Source organism: Scylla paramamosain, chromosome 40, assembly GCF_035594125.1.
Source record: "Scylla paramamosain isolate STU-SP2022 chromosome 40, ASM3559412v1, whole genome shotgun sequence".
Classification (NCBI taxonomy): domain Eukaryota; kingdom Metazoa; phylum Arthropoda; class Malacostraca; order Decapoda; family Portunidae; genus Scylla; species Scylla paramamosain.
In genome coordinates this window covers 6,751,962-6,769,284 of record NC_087190.1, presented here as the reverse complement: position 1 = coordinate 6,769,284, position 17,323 = coordinate 6,751,962, and the positions used below count along the sequence as shown (strand labels likewise).

Below are 17,323 nucleotides of genomic sequence, written 5' to 3'. Positions count from 1 at the left end.
CAAGTCCAGTGGAGGATACAGTGGTAGTCTGCAGAACAGTGACACAAGAAGTAGAAATTAATGAAGAAAAGAGCATTAATTTCTTAGTGGTTCCTACTAAAACCAGAGATGATTAATCCTTCTCATGTGAGGGATATGTTTGAATTTGACTTCGGTGATGGAAAGTCAGGTGACACTCCATTATCATATGAAGATAAAAGGTTTGTGAGTAAGATGAAAGAAGGAGTACATCTGCTGAAGGATGGGCATTATGAGTTAACCCTTCCTCTTAAAGATGATATTAAGCTTCCAAACAACAGAATTCAAGTCATGGGAAGGTGAAAATACAGAAGCAGGCAGGGAGTTCCAGAGTTTACCAGAGAAAGGGATGAATAATTGAGAATGCTGGTTAACTCTTGCATTAGAGGTGGACAGAACAGGGATGAGAGAAAGAAGAGTTTCGTGCAGCGAGGCCGCGGGAGGAAGGGAGGCATGTAGTTAGTAAGATCAGAAGAGCAGTTAGCATGAAAATAGTGATAGAAGACAGCTAAAGATGCAACATTACAGCAATGAGAGAGAGGCTGAAGACAGACAGTAAGAGGAGAGGTGTTGATGAGATGAAAAGCTTTTGATTTTACCCTGTCTAGAAGAGTGGTATGAGTGAAACCCTCCCAGATATGTGAAGCATACTCCATACATGGACGGATAAGGCCCTTGTACAGAGTTAGCAGCTGGGGGGGTGAGTAAAACGGACGGAGACGTATCAGAATGCATAACTTCATAGAAGCTGTTTTTGCTAGAGATGAGATGTAAAGTTTCCAGTTCAGATTACAAGTAAAGGACAGACCGAGGATGTTCAGTGTACAAGAGGGCGACAGTTGAGTGTCGTTGATGAAGAGAAGATAGTTGTCTGGAAGGTTGTGTCAAGTTGATAGATGGAGGAATTAAATTTTTGAGGCATTGAACAATATCAGGTTTGCTCTGACCCATTCAGAAATTTTAGAAAGATCAGAAGTCAGGCGTTCTGTTGTTTCCCTAATCAATAAACAATTGGTAGTTATATATATATATATATATATATATATATATATATATATATATATATATATATATATATATATATATATATATATATATATATATATATAGTGATCCAAAAAGCCATTTATGTCCTGGTACTTTTATTGCCATTATTTTTGCTTTATATATAAATATATATATATATATATATATATATATATATATATATATATATATATATATATATATATATATATATATATATATATATATATATATATATATATATATATATATATATATATATATATATATATATATATATATATATATATATATATATATATATATATATATATATATATATATATATATATATATATATATATTATGTAACACATGGTGTTTGATGGTGGTCACTATACAAATTATTTCTGTATATTGCTCGTTTCATATTTGTTTGTTTCATAGTATTTGCTCGTTTCATATGATAACTACCTAGGAATAATGAGTGTTAATGAGTGTTTCATTTGTGTATGAATCCCTCGAGCGGTAAACCGAGGGAAGGTAGCTCAGGGAGGGAGGTCAAGCCGGCAGTCTATCTGTGGTATAGCAGCCGCACACACCTTGTTGGATTTAAACCTGTGGATTTATTTCCTGTGAGCGCCAGAGATTGGTGAGTGTTCCTCTATTATATTTGTGATAGGTTTAGGAATATATCAGGAAAGTGTAGTACTTTGTTGCTTGTTATTCTCTCCTGTTGTATTTACTTTACGTTACACTCAGAACTGTTACATATATGTTGTGTTTTTTTGTGATATTTTAACGTAAATTGTCATAGTTAGGTAATCAAACATTCATGTGAGATTTATGTGACCCAGAAGTGTCTTTACACCGTAAGGATAGTCACCATAGCTTGTTAGCTAGTAGTTTATTTATCATGTATTTGTTAATTTATTTTTCTTTTTTTTGACACGTGTGCATAGTGATTTCGTTGTGTTGCTCTAATGCCTTCATGTGGACTTTGTGATGTTAATTTTGTATTGCATAGAGATTAATTAAGGGTCCTTCTCCAGTTGGACCGTTCACCCTCACGTTCACCCTCACATTCACTCTTACGTTCACCATATGGGACAAGTAAACACACACAAGAATCAACGAGTGTCAATAACCTGGCGTAATAATATACCAAGAAGAAATACCCTTGTCTAACGCCGCTGAGTGGGTGTTACAATATATATTATATGTATATGTATGTATGTATATTAGGGTGATCCAAAAAGCCATTTATGTTCTGGTACTTAATTATTGTCATTATTTTTGTTTGATTTCTTAAGGGAATCGCAGTGAAATGACGGTAACGAAATTATTGAAACGACCATAACGGCATTTATTATTTTTTGTGGGAAAAACTGAAATGGTATTTGACAAAATCTATACTTATTTTCAAAGCTTGAACCTTCATCTACAACCTCCATTTAAAATATTTTGATTTTTTCTTATAATCTCACAAAGTTTTGCACGACTGCAACGTCCTCTTTAACAATTAATAGCAAGAACACCAATGAATACAGAATGTTCTGGATAGTCTCATTATCCTCTTTAGCCATTAGTACTATCTTGGTAAAAATCACATCACGTTAACTACTACTAAAGATATAGGTAAGAGTACACCCGTAAGTTACCTTCCGAGTGAAACGACCGTAATGGTAGAATGACCCTAGTTGTGCTTGCCTGGTTGTGCTTGCCTTGCTGTGTTTGCCTTGCTGTGTTTGCCTTGCTGTGTTTGCCTTGCTGTGTTTGTCTTGCTGTGTTTGCCTTGCTGTGTCTGCCTGGTTGTGTTTGCCTGTTTTGTGTTTGCCTGTTTTGTGTTTGCCTGGTTGTGTTTGCCTGTTGTCTTCACCTAGTTCTGGAGTATGTTTTGATGCTTTCATTTCACTATTTTGCACTTAGTGTTTGCCTGGTTGTGTTTGCCTGTTGTCTTCACCTAGTTCTGGAGTATGTTTTGATGCTTTCATTTCACTATTTTGCACTTAGAGTATTGTCATCTGGCAGCAAATTAGCACAACATCATAACCACATCTTCACTTAAGTCATTCCAGATGTCTGTAGTTCAGTGTGGGCAGCTGTGTTTCTTGATGTCACCAGAACACACCATCCCTTTCCAGTCACTACCTCCTGCAGTTACCCTTCATCTCTTCCTTTATACACCACCACCACCACCTACACCACCTCATTCTGCAGTTACTCCTTGATCCCTTTCTGATCAGCACCACCTTCACCCCCTCCTGCAGGCACTGGGTGGGGCTGGCACTGCTCCTCCTCCAGCTGGAGTGTTCCCTGCGGTGCCTCTTTGCGTGAGCCAATAAGGTGCCTTCGCAGGTGATCACTGCCCAACACACGGCTCTCTACACTACCCTCGACCATGCCCTTGCTGCTCCTGTGACTGGAGGAAGAGCAGGAGGCGCAGGAGGAGGAGGAGAGGTGCAAATTGAAGAAAGAAGAGAAGAAAGTGGAATGACTGAAGGTATGTTTCAAGCTGTGGCTTTTCCGGTATTGTGGTGGCATTGGTATAACACTAGTAGTAGTAGTAGTAATAGTAGTAGTAAGAAGAAGAAGAGGAGGAGGGGGAGGAGGAGGTTGTGAGATAAAAAATTAACAGGAGAGATGAAAAAAAAGTAATTTATGTATCCATATAGCAAGACGGCAAATAATGATGAAATAGTAATAATAATAATATTAATAATAATACTAATAGCAATAATAATAATAATGATATTTATTATTATTATTATTATTATTATTATTTTTACTACTACTACTATTATTATTACTATTATTATTATCATCGTCATAATCATACGTCAATCCCAAATAGGAACAAGAAAAGACGATGCTGATGAAACAGAAGAGGCAGAAATAAAGGACGATAAACACAAAAAGAAGATAGCGTTTGAGAGTTCCAATAAGGGTATGGAAAGTATAAAACATCCTATTCTTCCTCATCCACCTCTCCTCTCATCCACTCGCCTATCGCAGGAGACAGAAAATGCATTACAGGTTCTTAGAAGGTGGATAAGTGGATACAGGAGTCACTACCACCCTACTTCTCTCCTCCATGAGGCCCTCCTCTCTTCCACCTCCCTCCTGGGCGGGTGGAAGGAGTGGAAGAGAGTGGAGAGAAGCGAGATGGATTATGTGGAGTAGGAGAAACAGGTGGAGGTGTTGGTGGAAGAGATGGATAGACTGTGTGAGAGAGCGGAAGAGGTGAAAGGCAAGAGTGATGTGGAAGTGGGAGATAGGAAGGGGAATAAAGGAAGAACTGATAAATAGGAGAATAGTGACAATGGAGTAGAAAAGAAGGGAAATGAAGGAAGTGAAAGGACAGAAAACGATGAAGATAAACCCAAAATAAAAAGAAATCTAAGTTACCCACCTCTTTCACGCACGCACACCACCCTCCCATTAACAAAAACCACGGAATTCATAGCAAAAATCCATAATATAACCTTCCAAGTCCTTCACCGACCCAAATCTGAGCTGGAAGTGGTCTCAGTATTGAGAAGAATGACCACTAACATCAACGCCAGCCTCAGGAACACACAGGATAGTCTCTCCTTCAAACACACGCAGTTTAGAGAAAAGAAAAAAAATGAGGTCTAGACGAAGGGAGACTTAAAAAAGACAACTCAACGCGGTGCCTGTGGTGGTGTGGACTTGCTACCACTTACTCCAGGCTGTTTATATGGTTGTTCCGTCTCTCCAAGATGTTCCAGAGATGGAGAGGGATAGTTTTTCCAGTCTCATGCGGGTCCTGGAGGGGGTACTTAAAGCTATGGAGAATTCAGCGTCACAAACAGATCCTTAGATGAATCGTTGGGACGAGGCTGTTTGTATATCAAGGGAGAATGTTGCCTTTGTCTTGAAGCATTTTGGGTGAGGTGCTTCTGTCCCCGGCTCTGTTATATGATTCTTTAAGCTTGTTTTACTTTCTGACTCGCCTTAGTTAAGTTTACCTGTACGTGTCTGTAAAGAGCAGGGTTTTTTTTTTTTTTTTCATTTATTTTTTCTTTTTTTTCTTTTTCTGTCTCTCAGTTGAGAATGTTCAATTTATTTTGAAGTATTTAAGGTGTGGTGCTTATGTTCCTCACTGTCATTTTTTTTTCAAGCTTGTTTTCTTTCCTGAGTTAAGTTTGTTTAAATTTAGAGGTGCGTGTCTGCGTGAAGAGCGGTTTTTCTGCCTATCAATGGAGAATGTTGCCTTTACCATGAGGTATTTGGGGCGTGGTGCTTGTGTCCTCAGCTGTTTTATGATTTTAAGCTTGTTTTACTTCCTATCTCAGTTTTGTTAACTTTGCCTGTCCGTGGCTGTGTGAAATGCAGTTTCCTTTCGTGAATCCTGATGTGTCTGTCTTTACTTTAAGACATTTGGGACGTGGTGCTTGTTTCCCCAGCTGTTTCGTGGTTTTAAGCTTGTTTTCCTTCCTGACTCGCTGTAGTTAAGCTGTGCGTGTCTGGCCCGCATTCAGCTCTCTCAACACAACTATTTTTAAAAGCCACATAAATAATTAGCCGGGTTCTCTAAATAATAATGTAGAAATCTTGTTAATGTATCACTAGAACCATAACTACATCTTTAAAAACCCGTGTAACTTGTTAATCTGTCACTAGCACTGTATAAACACTCAAAAACCAGTGTGCCTTCATCTGCCTCGAGTCTTTTGAAAGTAGTGGAGGTGCGGAGCGGAAGTGTTTCAGAATACAGTCCTTTGTGAAGAGCAGTTTTTCGTGAATGAGACTTTTATAGTTTGAAATGTGAAAGAAAATAAAAGAAAAAACTTATGATCCTGGTTATCATATCTTAATGAAGTTTACCTTGCGTCTTGTTTTATCCCAGCGGTCTTCAACCTTTCCCCGCGCTGCACACAGAGCCAGGTGCTGATACGGGCGAGGTACACCACCACTATGTCAAGGTGGAACTAATGACTGCTGAATGCGCCGCAGGAGCGAGTCTTGCCAGCTCGTACAGTCACCTAAAAAAAGTTGGTGACAGTCTCTTGGCAGCTGAATGCCCTTCCACCACTTACTTGTTCTACACATGAGATTTAATTATCGGCAGGGTGAAAGCTTCTGACCGGGAGGAAGATGTGGCGGGGAAAGAGTTAAAGAGAAGGGAGTAGGGGGGCCAGAGGCGGCCGAGGGCGTGTGTGTGTTTGATGAATTATATTGTAGGCAAGATCCAACCAGACTCGCTGGATCTTGATTGTACTGCAGGTATAAAAAAGAATAATGCACTTTACGATAATGATTATTATTCTTCTTACATCTATTATTTTAGTAGTTATGATATTAATAAGAATAACAATAATACTTAGAATGGACACAAACTGAACGAAATTTCTCTCTCTCTCTCTCTCTCTCTCTCTCTCTCTCTCTCTCTCTTCAGATATGTACAGGAGGGAGAGATAGAATGAAAAGCGACAAAAGGAAGGAGAAAGAGGAGAACGGCAGGGATGAGTGAGGTTGTCACAGAGTGCTGCTGTATTTATAATGATTTATATTATCAATGACAGCTGTCCTACACACACACACACACACACACACACACACACACACACACACACATAGACTGTCGCTAGGATGGTGAATTTGTAAGGGGTGGTTTGCTGGGCGGTGACTTACAACGATATTTGTTTGACGTGTGAAAAAAAAAAAAAAATGAAAGCACACACACGTCCTCGGCCTCCCCTGGTCCCCCTACCCCCTCCTCTTTAACGCCTCCCCCGCCGCCCTCCCTCCCCGCCGGAAGCTTTCTTTCTGCTGGTAGGTAAATCCTGCGTGAATAACAAGCGAGTGCTTTAAGGGTGTAGTGGTGTGTTGTGGTGGTGGTGGTAGTGGTGAAGCACGTGTGCCAGTCACCACGCAACACAGGGGAGGGTTCCCACAGGCGGCTCCACACACAAGCTCTTTAATCTCATCTACTGCTGTTTGCACGCCATGATTGCTACTCCCACAACAGTCCACAATACTTAATTTTATCTTATTATCGTTGTGAATGTAAATGTTTACATTAAAATCGACAGTAGTTATTCTTATTGAACTTTTGGTGCGGCATGAACACAGGGAGGGAAATACTGTGTTCAAATATATCTTCTTTACCCTGAGGTGTGTTGAGGTTCCCATGGCCCAGTGGACAGAGTGACGGTCTGGAGGACCTTGAGTGTTGGACGCAAGCGTTCAAATCCCTCTTAAGAACTTAAAAAAAAAATTTAAAATAAATAAATAAAATTATCTGCTAAGAATAAACTTAATATAATATTAATAAATATTATTGGACGCCATAAAAAAATAATATATATTATATTATGATAAATGTTCAATATGAATTAACGTAACCAGAAGATGCGGAAGTAGACCAAGTTTACCAACAAATGTGTTGGGTGCTCGTGATGAACTTTAAGATTGCGTGAGGGAAGCGTGGGTACAAAACACACAGTATGGTGAAGGAGCTGCCCAGGGATGAACTGCCATCCCCACCCGTTGTCCCACCCTGTAAACTACAAAGATCACCAAACGGACTCACTCAAGTAGGTTAAGAGTAGGAAAGGTTACCATAGAATAGGATGGGAGTGGCTGGGATTCGATGGGAGAGGAGAGGCTGGGATTGGAATGCAGAGGACTGTCTGGGATTGACTAGGAGAGGAGAGGCTGGGAACAGCTGGGAGAGGAGTAATTGGGAATGGCTGGGAGAAGATGGGCTAGGAATGGCTGGGGGAGAGGTGGCTGGGAGAGACTGGGAGAGGAGTGGTTATGAATGGCTGAGAATGGTTAAGAGAGGAGTGGCTGGGAATGGCTGGGAGAGGAGTGACTGGGAACTGCTGGGAGAGAAGTGGCTGGGATTGGCTGGGAATGGGTGGGAGAGGAGTAGCTAGGAGAGAAGTGGCTGTGAGAAGAGTGGCTGGGAATAGCTGGGAGAGAAGTGTCTAGGAGAGGAGTAGCTGGGAATGGCTGGGATAGGAGCGGCTGAAAATGGCCGCGAGAGGAGTGGCTGGGAGGGGTGTAGCTTGGAATGACTGGAAGAGATTGAGAGAGGAATGGTTGGGTTCGGCTGGGAGAAGCTGGAGTGCCTGGGAGAAACTGGGAGAGGAGTGGCAGGGATTGGCTGGGAGAGGAGTGGCTAAGAGAAGGGTGGCTGGGAATGACAGGGAGAGGAGTAGCTGCGAGTGGCTAAGAATGGCTGGGATAGAAGTGTCTGTGAATAGCTGGGAGAGAAGTGGCTGGGAATAGCTGAGAGAGGAGTGGCTGGGAATGACTGGAAGAGGAGTGGCTAGGAGAGGGTTAGCTAGTAATGGCTGGGAGAGGAGTGGCTGGGAATAGCTGAGAAAGGAGTGGCTGGGAGAGAAGCGGCTGGGAATGGCTGGGAGAGGAGTTGCTGGGAATGGCTGGGAGGGGAGTAACTGGGAATTGCTGAGAATGGCTAGGAGAGGATTAGCTGGAAGGGGAGTGGCTGAGAATGGCTGGGAATGGCTGGAAGAGAAATGGCTGGAAATGGCTGGGAGAGTATTGGTTGGCATTGGCTTGGAGAGGCTAGGAGGGGTCTAGCTGTGGGAGGAGTGGGTGGAAATGACTGGGAGAGGAATGGCTGTGAATGGCTCTGAGAGAAGTGGCCGGAAATGGATTTGAGACGAGTGGCTGTGAATGGCTGGGAACGACTGGGAGAGGAGTGGCTGGGAATGGCTGAGGGAGCAGAGTCTGGGAATGGCTGGAGGAGGAGCAGCTAGGAATGCTGGGAATAGCTGAGACAGGTGTAACAGCGAATAGCTGAAAGAGGAATGGCTAGTAGAGGGATGGCTGGCAATAGCTGGGAGAGGAATGGCTGGGAGAGGAGTGGCTGGGAATGGCTGGGATTGGCTCGAAGAGGCTGGGAGATGTGTTGCTGGGAATGACTGCATGGGAGAGGACTGCCGGGGAGATAAGTAACTGGGAATGGCTGGGAGAGTAGTGGCTGGGATTGGCTATGAATGGCTGGGAAAGGAGTGGCTGCGAATGGTTGGGAGAGGAGTGGCTAAGAGAGGCTGGGAATGGTTGGGGGAAGAATTGGTGGGAGGGGCAAGGAAGGGAGTGGCTGGGAATGGCTGGAGTAGAAGTGTCTGGGAAAGGAGTGGCTAGCAATGGCTGGGAGAGGAGTGGCTGGGAATGGCTGTGAGAGGAATGGCTGGCATTGGCTGGAAGAGGAATAACAAGGAATGGATGGGAGAGGAGCGACTGGGAGAGGCTGGGAATGGCTGTAAGAGGAGTGGCTGGGAATGGAGCGGCTGGGGATGGCTGGGGGAGGAGAGGCTGGGAGGGGACTGGCTGAGAATGGCTGGGGGAGAAGTAGCTGGGATAGACCGGGAGAGGAGTGGCTGTGAATGGCTGGAAATAGCTGGGAGAAGAGTGGCTTGGAATGACTGGGAAAGGAGTGGCGGGGAATGGGCTGGGAAAGGAGTGGCTGAAAATGGCTGGGAGATTAGTACCTGGGAATAGCTGAAAGAGGTGTGGCTGGGAATGTCTGGGAGAGGAGTGACTGGGAATAGCTGAATCTGGAGTGGCTGGGAATGGCTGAGAGGGGAATGGCTGGGAATAGCTGTGAGAGAAGCTGGGAGTGGCTAGGAGAGGCTGGGAATGGCTGGGAGAGCATGGTAATGGTTGGGGGAGAAGAGGCTGGGAGAGAAGTGGCTGTGAATGGCTTTGTATGGCTGGGAGAGGCTGGGAGGGGTGTGGTTGAAAATTGATGGGGAGGATCACCTTTGTGTGTCCGGGGTAGGAGTGGCTTTGAGAGGCAGGGAGGGCAGTGGGTGGAAATGGCTGGGGGAGATGGGGATGGGAGAGACTGTGAGGTCATTGGTTAGGAATGGCTGGAAGAGGAGTTACTGGGAATGGCTGTTAGGGGAGTGTCTGGAATTGGCTGCGAGAGGAGTATCTGGTAATGGTTGGGAGAGGAATGGCTGGTAACGGCTGGGAGGACAGTGTCTGGGAATGGCTGGCGGAGGAGTGGCTGGGAGAGAAGTGGCTGGGAAAGGAATGGCTGGGAGAGAAGTGGCTGGGAATGGAGTGGCTGGGAATGACTAGGGAAGGAGTTGCTGGGAATGGCTGAGGGAGAAGTAGCTGGGAGAGACTGGGAGAGGAGTGGCTGGGAATGGCTGTTAGGGGAATGTCTGGTATTGACTGGGAGAGGAGTAACTGGTAATGGTTGAGAGAGGAATGGCTGGTAATGGCTGGGAGGGCTGTGTCTGGGAATGGCTGGGGGAGGATTGGTTGGGAATGGAATGGCTGGGAATGACTGGGAGAGGAGTGGCTAGGAATGGGTGGGAGAGGAGTGGTTATAGGAATGGCTTGGAGAGGAATGGCTCCTCTCCCAGCCACTTCCAGTCACTCTTCTCGCAGCCATTTTTAGCCTCTCCTCTTCCAGCCATTCCCAGCCACTCCTTTCCCTGCCATTCACAGTCACTTTTCCCCCAACCATTCCTAGCCACTCCCATCCCAGCCTCTCCCAGCCATTGCCAGCCACTCCTCGCCCAGCCATTCCTAGCCACCCCTTTCCAAGCCACTCCTCTCCCAGCTATTCCCAGCTACTCCTTTCCCAGCCATTCACAGCCACTCCTTTTCCAGCCATTCACAGCCACTCCTCTCCCATCCATTCCCAGCCATTCACAGTCACTCACTTCATCAATTCTTCTTTGCACTGTACTGTTACTTAATGGCAAATCTTTAAGAACAGAGTGAGAATTTTTCTTCATAACACTTTCTATAACTTCTTTAATAGCTGGGATTATGATACCCTCACCAATAGTGTGTGCCTTTCCTTTCTTTGCTTTCATGAGGGAGATGTTATATGAAGCTCTTAAACCTCCTTCAGTATCACCACTGACGGGTGCTTTGAAAAAAGTCTTGATATTTGATCGACTTTGTTTGTCTTTGTTTTTCTTATCACAGTGAACCGTTTCAAGGTGGTGCTTCATCTTTGCAGGCTTCATGGCATCATTACTGAAAGTCTTTTCACACAAGTGACACAATGGCATGGTGTCATTGGTTAATGAAGTAATGAATCCATATTTCAAATATTTCTGAGAATACTGACGGCATTTCTTCTTAGCAGCAACGACAGCCATTGTGCTTGTTACGCACAGTTTTCAATGCGTCACAATAATCAGTTCGCGGACCACACTTACGAGAGCTGAGCGTGCGCTGAACTAATGTGTGCGAGACAGCGAGAGAGACATAGGCGGGGTGGGGTGGGGTGGGGGGATACGTTCACTGGCTCAGTACGGGACAGAGACAAGAATGCATTGTGTACAGACCCTAGTACAGACAGTAGAGCTGCGAGACACAATGAGGGGGAGGGATTGGTTGAAGGTAGTGTTGCCAGCACTGCTGAAATTTCTGAAGATTCACTGACAATTTGACCTATTGTTTGAATTCAAGAAATTATTATAATTAAAAATAATAGTAATAATTATGTCTGGTATTCTTCAGATTTTTGCAAATTATTTTTGAGAATTTCTAATGAGAGGTTTCAACGGTCCCTTAGACCCCAGCAGTAAATATTCATCGATCCCTTGGTTATTCATTGACCCCCTTTTGATCCCCTAATTATTCATTGACCCCATTTTGACCCACTGATTATTCATTGAGCCCCTTCAAACCCCTGGTTATTCATTGACCCCCTTTTGACCCCCTCTGTTATTCATTGACCCCCTTTCAACCCCCTGATTATTCATTGACCCCTTGGATGGTCCCATCAACCCCTGAGGATCGATATTGACCACTTTGAGAACCCCTGCTGTATGTGCTGGTGCTGGTGGTGGTGGTGGTGGTGGTGTTTCCCTGCATATCATTAAAAGGGGATGTTTTTTTATTATTTCTGTTGTATTATTGTTTCTTTGTTGTTGTTATCCTATGTGTGATTATGGATTTTCTTTTTATATGTGTGTGTGTGTTTACCTAGTTGTAATTTACAAGGCCTGAGCTACGTTTGTGTGGTCTGCCTCCATATCTACACTTGTCCAGCTTTTCCTCAAAGTTGTGCACACTCGTTGCCAATACTGCCTCCTCACTGAGCTTGTTCCAAACTTATATATTTCTCTGTGGGAAACTTTATGTCTTTTTGTCACTCAAGCATCTTCCTTTTATTAGTCTTTGCTGTGGCCTTGTCTGTATCTGGTATTTCCCTCTTCTCTTAGCAGCAGTTTGTTATGTGTTTATATATTTACCTAGTTGTGTTTACCTAGCTGTGGTTTACGGGAGGGAAGTAATCTCATAGTATCCTGTCTCTATACTTATTCAGTTTGGTCTTAAATGCATGGACAGTTTCAGCATTCACAACGTCTTCACTGAGTTCATTCCATTTGTTCACACTTCTTGATGTCTCTTCTACAGTTAACTTTCTTCAACTTCTTACTGTGTCCCCTTGTACTCTGTGTCTAAATTTATAAAACATTCTTTGTCCACATTTTCCATACCATTTTATCATTCTATAGATGCTTATTAAATCTCCTCGCTCCTGTTTTCAAGGGTAGGAATTTCCATCATCCTTAATCTTTCTTCATAGGTTGACTTACTCAACTCCTGAACCATCTTACTGATGGCTCTTTGTACTCTCTAATTTTATAATATTTCTCTTTGTATGAGGAGACCACACCACTGCCGCATATTCTAATCTTATCATGAAAATCAGCAACTTTTTTTTATCATTCCATCATTCAAATATGAGAATGACATTCTTACTTATTTTAACAAATTCATCTCTCCAGTAATTTTATCAATGTGTCTGTCCGAAGTCAAGTTTTTAGTACTCATTTTAACAAATTCATCATCTCTCCAGTAATTTTATCAATGTGTCTGTCCGAAGTCAAGTTTTTAGTAACTGTTACTCCTAAATTCACTTCCTCTTTTGATTTCATTAACTTCACACCATCCATCTCATAATGATATTTTATTCGTTTTTCACTCTTCCCAAACTACATTACTTTACATTTACTTAAACTGAATTCCATTTGCCAAGATTTACTCCATCTTTTTATCTTATTTAAATAATCTTGCAGTATCATAGTCATTTACATTTTCTATTCTTCTCATCAGCTTAGCATCATCTGCAAATAAGTTCATATAACTATCTATTTTTTCATTCATGTCATTCACATATATCACAAACATTATCAGTCCCTACACTGACCCCTGTGGGACACCACTAGTTACTTTCAGCCAAGATGAATTTTGGTCTGTATTACAGTTCTCATCTCTCTATCATCCAGATAATCCTCCATCCACTCCAGTAGTCTTTCTCCAATTCTTCCATAATTTCTTATCTTTCATAGCAATCTTTGGTGTGGTGCTGTGTTGTCGAAAGCCTTCTTCAAGTCTAAGTAGACACCATCCACCCATCCATATCTGTCTCTCTTGCACAATATCGACTAACCTTGAATAAAAGGACAATAAGTTCATGGAGCGTGATCTTCCCCTTCTAAATCCAAATTGACAATTAACTTAAACTTCGTCTCTTTTCAAGTGTTCTATCTGTCTTTCCTTAATTGTTCTTTCACATAGTTTCCCTACAACACTTGTCAATGACACTGGTCTATAATTTAGTGGGTTTTCCTTATTTCCTCCTTTGAATATTGTTATAATATTTGCTCTCTTCCAATCTTTTGGTAATCTTCCCTGCAACAATGATGTCACCACCATACTGTGATTTTTATCAGGCATTTGTTCTCTGCATTCTTTCAGTATCCAGTTTGATACTTCGTCTGGACCAGATGCTTTATTTACATCAATTGTGTGTGTGTGTGTGTGTGTGTGTGTGTGTGTGTGTGTGTGTGTGTGTGTGTGTGTGTGTATGTGTGTGATTACTTAGTTTGTTACCTAGCTGTGTCACGCAGGAGAGGAGATATGCTTGTACTGTCCCGCCTCTGTATCTATTATTATCTATCTTGGCCTTGAAATTAAGAATAGTTTTTGCTTGCACCACACACTCATTTAGACAGTTCCATGTATCAACTACTCAGTGGAAAACTACTATTTTTTATATCTCTTCTACAAAATTTCTTTCTTTTTTTTTTTTCTTTCAGCTTCTTTCCGTGTTCTCTAATGTCTCTCGTATCCCACGTCACAATGTCGTTGCTGTCAAGCTTTTCCAGTCCTTCCATTAGTCTATATATCGTGATTACGTCTCTTCTCTCCCTTCTTTGTCCCAGAATTGGAAGGTTTAGTTTTTCTAGTCTCATTTTGTATGTCTTTTCTCTTAAGTTTGGGATCATCTTTGTTGCTGCTCTTTGTATCCTCTCCAGTTTCCTGATGTATTCCTTGAGACTTGGTGACCATACTACAGCTGCATATTCCAGTTTCGGACGAATCATCGTTACAGTTAGTTTCCTCAGTGTGTGTGTGTGTGTATGTGTGTGTGTGTGTGTGTGTCATGGCGGTCATGTAAACAGCTGCTGGAATACGTCCGTGGTTTTGGCACAGTATCTCCTCAAGAAACCAACTCTGGGGCACCCTGCGCTTACCCCAAGTCTATGAAAGGAGTAAGAATACGCTGTTTGATTTTGTGATGGTGAAGGGTTTTTGGACTTAGTTAAAATTAGCCTGTAAGACCACGACCACTCAGGCTAACCCCTCCATCTCGCCAGCGCCTTGAGTTTGCGCATGCGCACTAGAAGCGCTGTGACGTCAGCAGCTGCCATGGCAACGAAGACGCCGGTAGTCATCAACTCTGCTGTGACTTCGGAATATTCTCTGCTCTAATTTATAACCCTGCACGAGCGTACGGTCCTGCCACCTCATTAGCAGTACTGCAATCTGTTGAGCAAGTTAACTGTTATGATGGCAAGCAATCAGCAAAAACAGCCAGGTGACGGAAGGGCGTTACAACGCGGCCAGCTAGCTAGGAAGAATAAGGAAGAACTAATAGACATGCTACTGGCATCTGGTGGAGACGGTACTGCACTAGTCAGCATTAATAAAAGGATGGATGACTTAGTGAATGCAGTGGACACCCTCAAGGACATAATAACGTCCCAGAATAATGTGGCACAGAAGAATTATGAGGAACTAAAGGTACGACTCGATAAGCAGGAGGAGATCATTGCTAAGCAGCAGCAGTACCTGGAGTACCTTGACAGGAAGGAGCGCGAAGGCAATGTAGTCATTCTGGGCGTACCTGATCAACAAGAGTCTCTGGACGGCGCAACTACCGACGAGGACAAGCTGAACAAGATTTGGACAGCAGTAGGGATAACTGGCGTGGCAGGAGCGCATCGTAGGCTGGGTGGGGGTCAGGCCAGTGGTGGTGCGCCACCACGAGCCCGCCCCATCCTGTTAACGCTCGCTGACAAAAGCCAACGCGCCACCATCCTGAGCAACGCAAGTCGATTGAAAACCTCCGGTGATTGCTTCAATCAAATCTACATAAAAAAGGATGTTCATCCAAGTGTTAGGAAAGAGTGGCGTAGGTTGCGCGAAGTAGAAGCCGCAGAAAAGGCAAAACCAGAAAATGTAGGCTGTGTCATACGCCTGGATACGCGTGAGCGTAAAGTATATAAAGATAATACAGTTATTGATATCTGGAATGCTCAGTTTTTCTAGATCGACCACAGTGCATCAGTAGTATTAAGATTATGTCATGGAATGTAAATGGTGTGTGTACAAAGCTTGAAAAGGGTAACGTGCACCAGTTGTTATGTGGTTATGATATCATAGCTATTAATGAAGTGAAAACCCAGCTTCCAGTAAATCTAAGTGGTTATAAGTTGTACAGAAGTGATGTAGTTGGCTCTGCTGCTCGTGGAGGCACAGTGGTGTTAGTTAAGAATTGGTTGTCAGAGTCAGTGTTTGGTGTCGACACGAGTAAAGGCGACCAAGTGTGGATGCAGATGCGTAATATTCCTGGTGTATTATTTGGGTTTTGTTATATTCCACCTTCTGATTCACAATATTATTCTTTGAGTGCCTTTTCTTACATAAAAGAGAAATTGTCAGAATTTATGCCTAAAGGACATATCATTATTGGTGACATGAACGCAAGATTTGGCAAAAATGTCAAGGACTTACTGGCGCCACTTAATGTGTCAAATAGCGATGAATTGTCATATCCTTTTGTTGCTGATGATATAAATGTACAGAATGACAATGCCCAGCTTCTCTCAGCAATATGTGTTGAAAATTCTATGCTTGTTATGAACAATTTGAAAACTGAACAGAAACATTTTCTTGGAAATAAGACATTTCGGAGACGAGATGCGTGGATCTCAGAGGTTGACGTATGCATGGCATCGTGTACTATGATTAGGTACATAGATGATTTTTCTGTAGTACAACGCGTCGACCTGCCATCAGACCACGCCCCCATAACACTCACAGTCTCTGGCACTGGTATGGACCTGGACAATCTTATCGACAGAACACGCCAATTGGGAGACCACGCGGCTCTGTACAGTGTCAGTGTAAAAAAGAACTTGTTTAGAAGACCACTGAAATTCATGAATATTGATAAAGAAGTGTTCAGCAATGTTATTTCCCAAAAAGACCTAAACTTTTTCAATGGAAATGTAGAAATTTCAGAGGTAGAGAGTGGTATTACAAACGCCCTATATTCGTGTGTGCAACAGAGTGTCTGTAGGAATCAGAGAAGTGAACAGGTAGACATGCAGCTTGGTAGGTGGGAAAGGTTGCTGAGTGACAGAGACGACAGTAGAGTTTGGAAAGCTATAAATTGGAAGGGCGAGTATGCAAGTGAAAACAATGGAAATTCGTGTCCTAGCAGTGATGAGTTTAAAGCCTATTTCGAGACCATCTTAAACGCGGATACGGTTAATGATGATGATGTGGAAGTAACTACTGACGTGACAATTCCTGTCTTAGACGAACAAATCTCTGTCGCGGAGGTACAGCAACAGATAAAGAGAATGCATCCTGATAAGTCGTGTGGACCAGATGGGTTGCCACCGGGTGTGTTTAGCTTGTTGCCAGCTCAGTGGGTATTAGCTATAGTAACTCTGTTTAACAACGTTTTCTTGTTTGGTAGTTACCCATGTTCTTGGATTAAGGCAAAAGTATTCACTATTTTTAAGAAGGGTGACAGACACAACCCTCATAATTATCGTGGAATCAGCATCTTGAATTCACTGGCAAAATTGTTTGACATGGTATTGTGTGAGAGGTTGAGTCACTGGTTCAGACCACTGAGGGAACAAGCCGGGGCCCAGAGAGGTCGCGGCTGTATAGAACACATTGTTACGCTACGCTTGCTGGTTGATACTGCTAGACGTAAAAAAGAAAAATTATTTGT

The 17,323-nt window shown here is 42.9% G+C and overlaps 4 protein-coding genes and 1 long non-coding RNA gene across 5 annotated transcripts in view; 2 read left to right on the top strand and 3 right to left on the bottom strand.

Annotated features, from left to right (window-relative positions):
• Positions 1-1,443: 1,443 nt before the first annotated feature.
• On the top strand, positions 1,444-6,171 carry LOC135092590 (uncharacterized). Its single transcript, XR_010262935.1, has 3 exons — positions 1,444-1,675; positions 3,294-3,526; positions 3,878-6,171. It is a non-coding gene; the product is annotated as an uncharacterized LOC135092590 (long non-coding RNA).
• A 2,664-nt stretch (positions 6,172-8,835) lies between these two features.
• Positions 8,836-9,883, bottom strand: LOC135092580 (uncharacterized). Its single transcript, XM_063991195.1, has 2 exons — positions 9,516-9,883; positions 8,836-9,424 (listed from the first exon to the last, which is right to left on the bottom strand). The coding sequence occupies exons 1-2, from the start codon at positions 9,881-9,883 to the stop codon at positions 8,836-8,838; spliced, it is 957 nt and encodes a 318-aa protein (XP_063847265.1).
• A 3-nt stretch (positions 9,884-9,886) lies between these two features.
• Positions 9,887-10,564, bottom strand: LOC135092579 (uncharacterized). The gene is made up of 2 exons (XM_063991194.1): positions 10,490-10,564; positions 9,887-10,336 (listed from the first exon to the last, which is right to left on the bottom strand). Exons 1-2 carry the CDS (start codon positions 10,562-10,564, stop codon positions 9,887-9,889), a joined length of 525 nt encoding a protein of 174 aa, XP_063847264.1.
• Positions 10,565-10,610: 46 nt separating this feature from the next.
• Positions 10,611-11,150, bottom strand: LOC135092578 (zinc finger BED domain-containing protein 5-like). The gene has a single exon (XM_063991193.1). The coding sequence runs from the start codon at positions 11,148-11,150 to the stop codon at positions 10,611-10,613; it is 540 nt and encodes a 179-aa protein (XP_063847263.1).
• Positions 11,151-15,653: 4,503 nt separating this feature from the next.
• LOC135092577 (uncharacterized) overlaps positions 15,654-17,323 on the top strand; it is a 3,048-nt gene continuing 1,378 nt past the window's right edge. The window contains exon 1 of the mRNA XM_063991192.1: positions 15,654-17,323. This exon is cut by the window's right edge and continues 1,378 nt beyond it. Coding sequence (XP_063847262.1) covers positions 15,654-17,323 — 1,670 coding nt within the window.